Genomic DNA, 1328 nt, shown 5'->3' on the forward strand with positions numbered 1-1328 from the left:
CACCATTTGATGACATTTAGCTTCTCAGACCCATTTGAGCCACGGACCACCATTTGATGACATTTAGCTTCTCAGACCCATTTGAGCCACGGACCACCATTTGATGACATTTAGCCTCTCAGACCCATTTGAGCCACGGACCACCATTTGATGACATTTAGCTTCTCAGACCCATTTGAGCCACGGACCACCATTTGATACATATCTTAATTACGTCACCATCAATACCTACCAAGCATACACTCCAGTGCATTCGTACCAGCACGAAAACAATACTTGCGCGCTCTGCTTGCGCAAGTAATTTATCGTGAATATAGTCCTACAGGGATCGTAGTGCCATCCATATATGGTTATTTTAGCGAATGTCATCACCTGCACATATGCAGCGTCGTAACGGATTCGACACACTGCAATCAAATGACATTACGACGGAAAGAAACCACTTCTCTCTGAAAATGATAGCGGAGTTATCGAACGCCTCCGTGTGCATGAGGGACCGTCAGAGGGTGGAGGACATCCTCGAGGCCATGCGGAACGCCGGGCCCGGCGCCCTGCAGGTCATCTCGGACTTCGACATGACGCTCACGAGGTTCGCGCAAGACGGGAAGCGCTGCCCCACCTGTCACAGCATCCTGCACAGCAGCGCGCTCATCGCCGACGAGTGCCGGGACACGCTGAGGGAGCTGTGCGACACGTACTACCCCATAGAGATCGACTCGTCGCGCTCCGTCGAGGAGAAGCTGCCCCTCATGGTGGAGTGGTGGACCCAGGCCCACGAGCTGCTGGTGCAGCAGAAGATCAAGAAGTGCCTGCTGGCCGCGCGGGTTCGCGAGTCCGGCGTCATGCTGCGCGACGGCTACCGGACGTTCTTCGAGCGCCTGCGCGAGCACGGCATCCCCCTCCTCATCTTCTCGGCCGGCATCGGCGACGTGCTGGAGGAGGTGATCCGCCAGGCGGGGGTCTTCCACGCCAACGTCGGCGTCCTCTCCAACTACATGGACTTCGACGAGGCGGGCGAGCTGAGGGCCTTCAAGGGCCAGCTGATACACACCTACAACAAGCGGGACGCCAGCCTGCTGCTCGGCGCCGGCCGCTTCCGGGAGCTGCGCGCGCGGCCCAACGTGCTGCTGCTGGGAGACTCCCTGGGGGACCTGAGCATGGCCGACGGCGTCCAGGACATGCAGAACATCCTGAAGGTGGGCTTCCTCAACGACAAGGTGGAGGAGAGGAGGCAGTCTTACCTGAACTCCTACGACATCGTCCTGGTGAAGGACGAGACCTTAGACGTGGCCAATTCCATTCTGTGCTACCTCGCGGGTGATAAGTGA

General features: G+C 57.7%; 1 protein-coding gene across 1 annotated transcript; it reads left to right on the forward strand.

Moving 5' to 3' along the window:
• Window positions 1-455: 455 nt before the first annotated feature.
• Window positions 456-1328, forward strand: LOC306923388 (7-methylguanosine phosphate-specific 5'-nucleotidase-like; the record flags this gene model as incomplete). Its single annotated transcript, XM_079501448.1, has 1 exon — window positions 456-1328. The coding sequence occupies one exon, from the start codon at window positions 456-458 to the stop codon at window positions 1326-1328; it is 873 nt and encodes a 290-aa protein (XP_079357574.1).

This window comes from Electrona antarctica (assembly GCF_951216825.1).
Source record: "Electrona antarctica genome assembly, chromosome: 5".
In the NCBI taxonomy this organism is placed as follows: domain Eukaryota; kingdom Metazoa; phylum Chordata; class Actinopteri; order Myctophiformes; family Myctophidae; genus Electrona; species Electrona antarctica.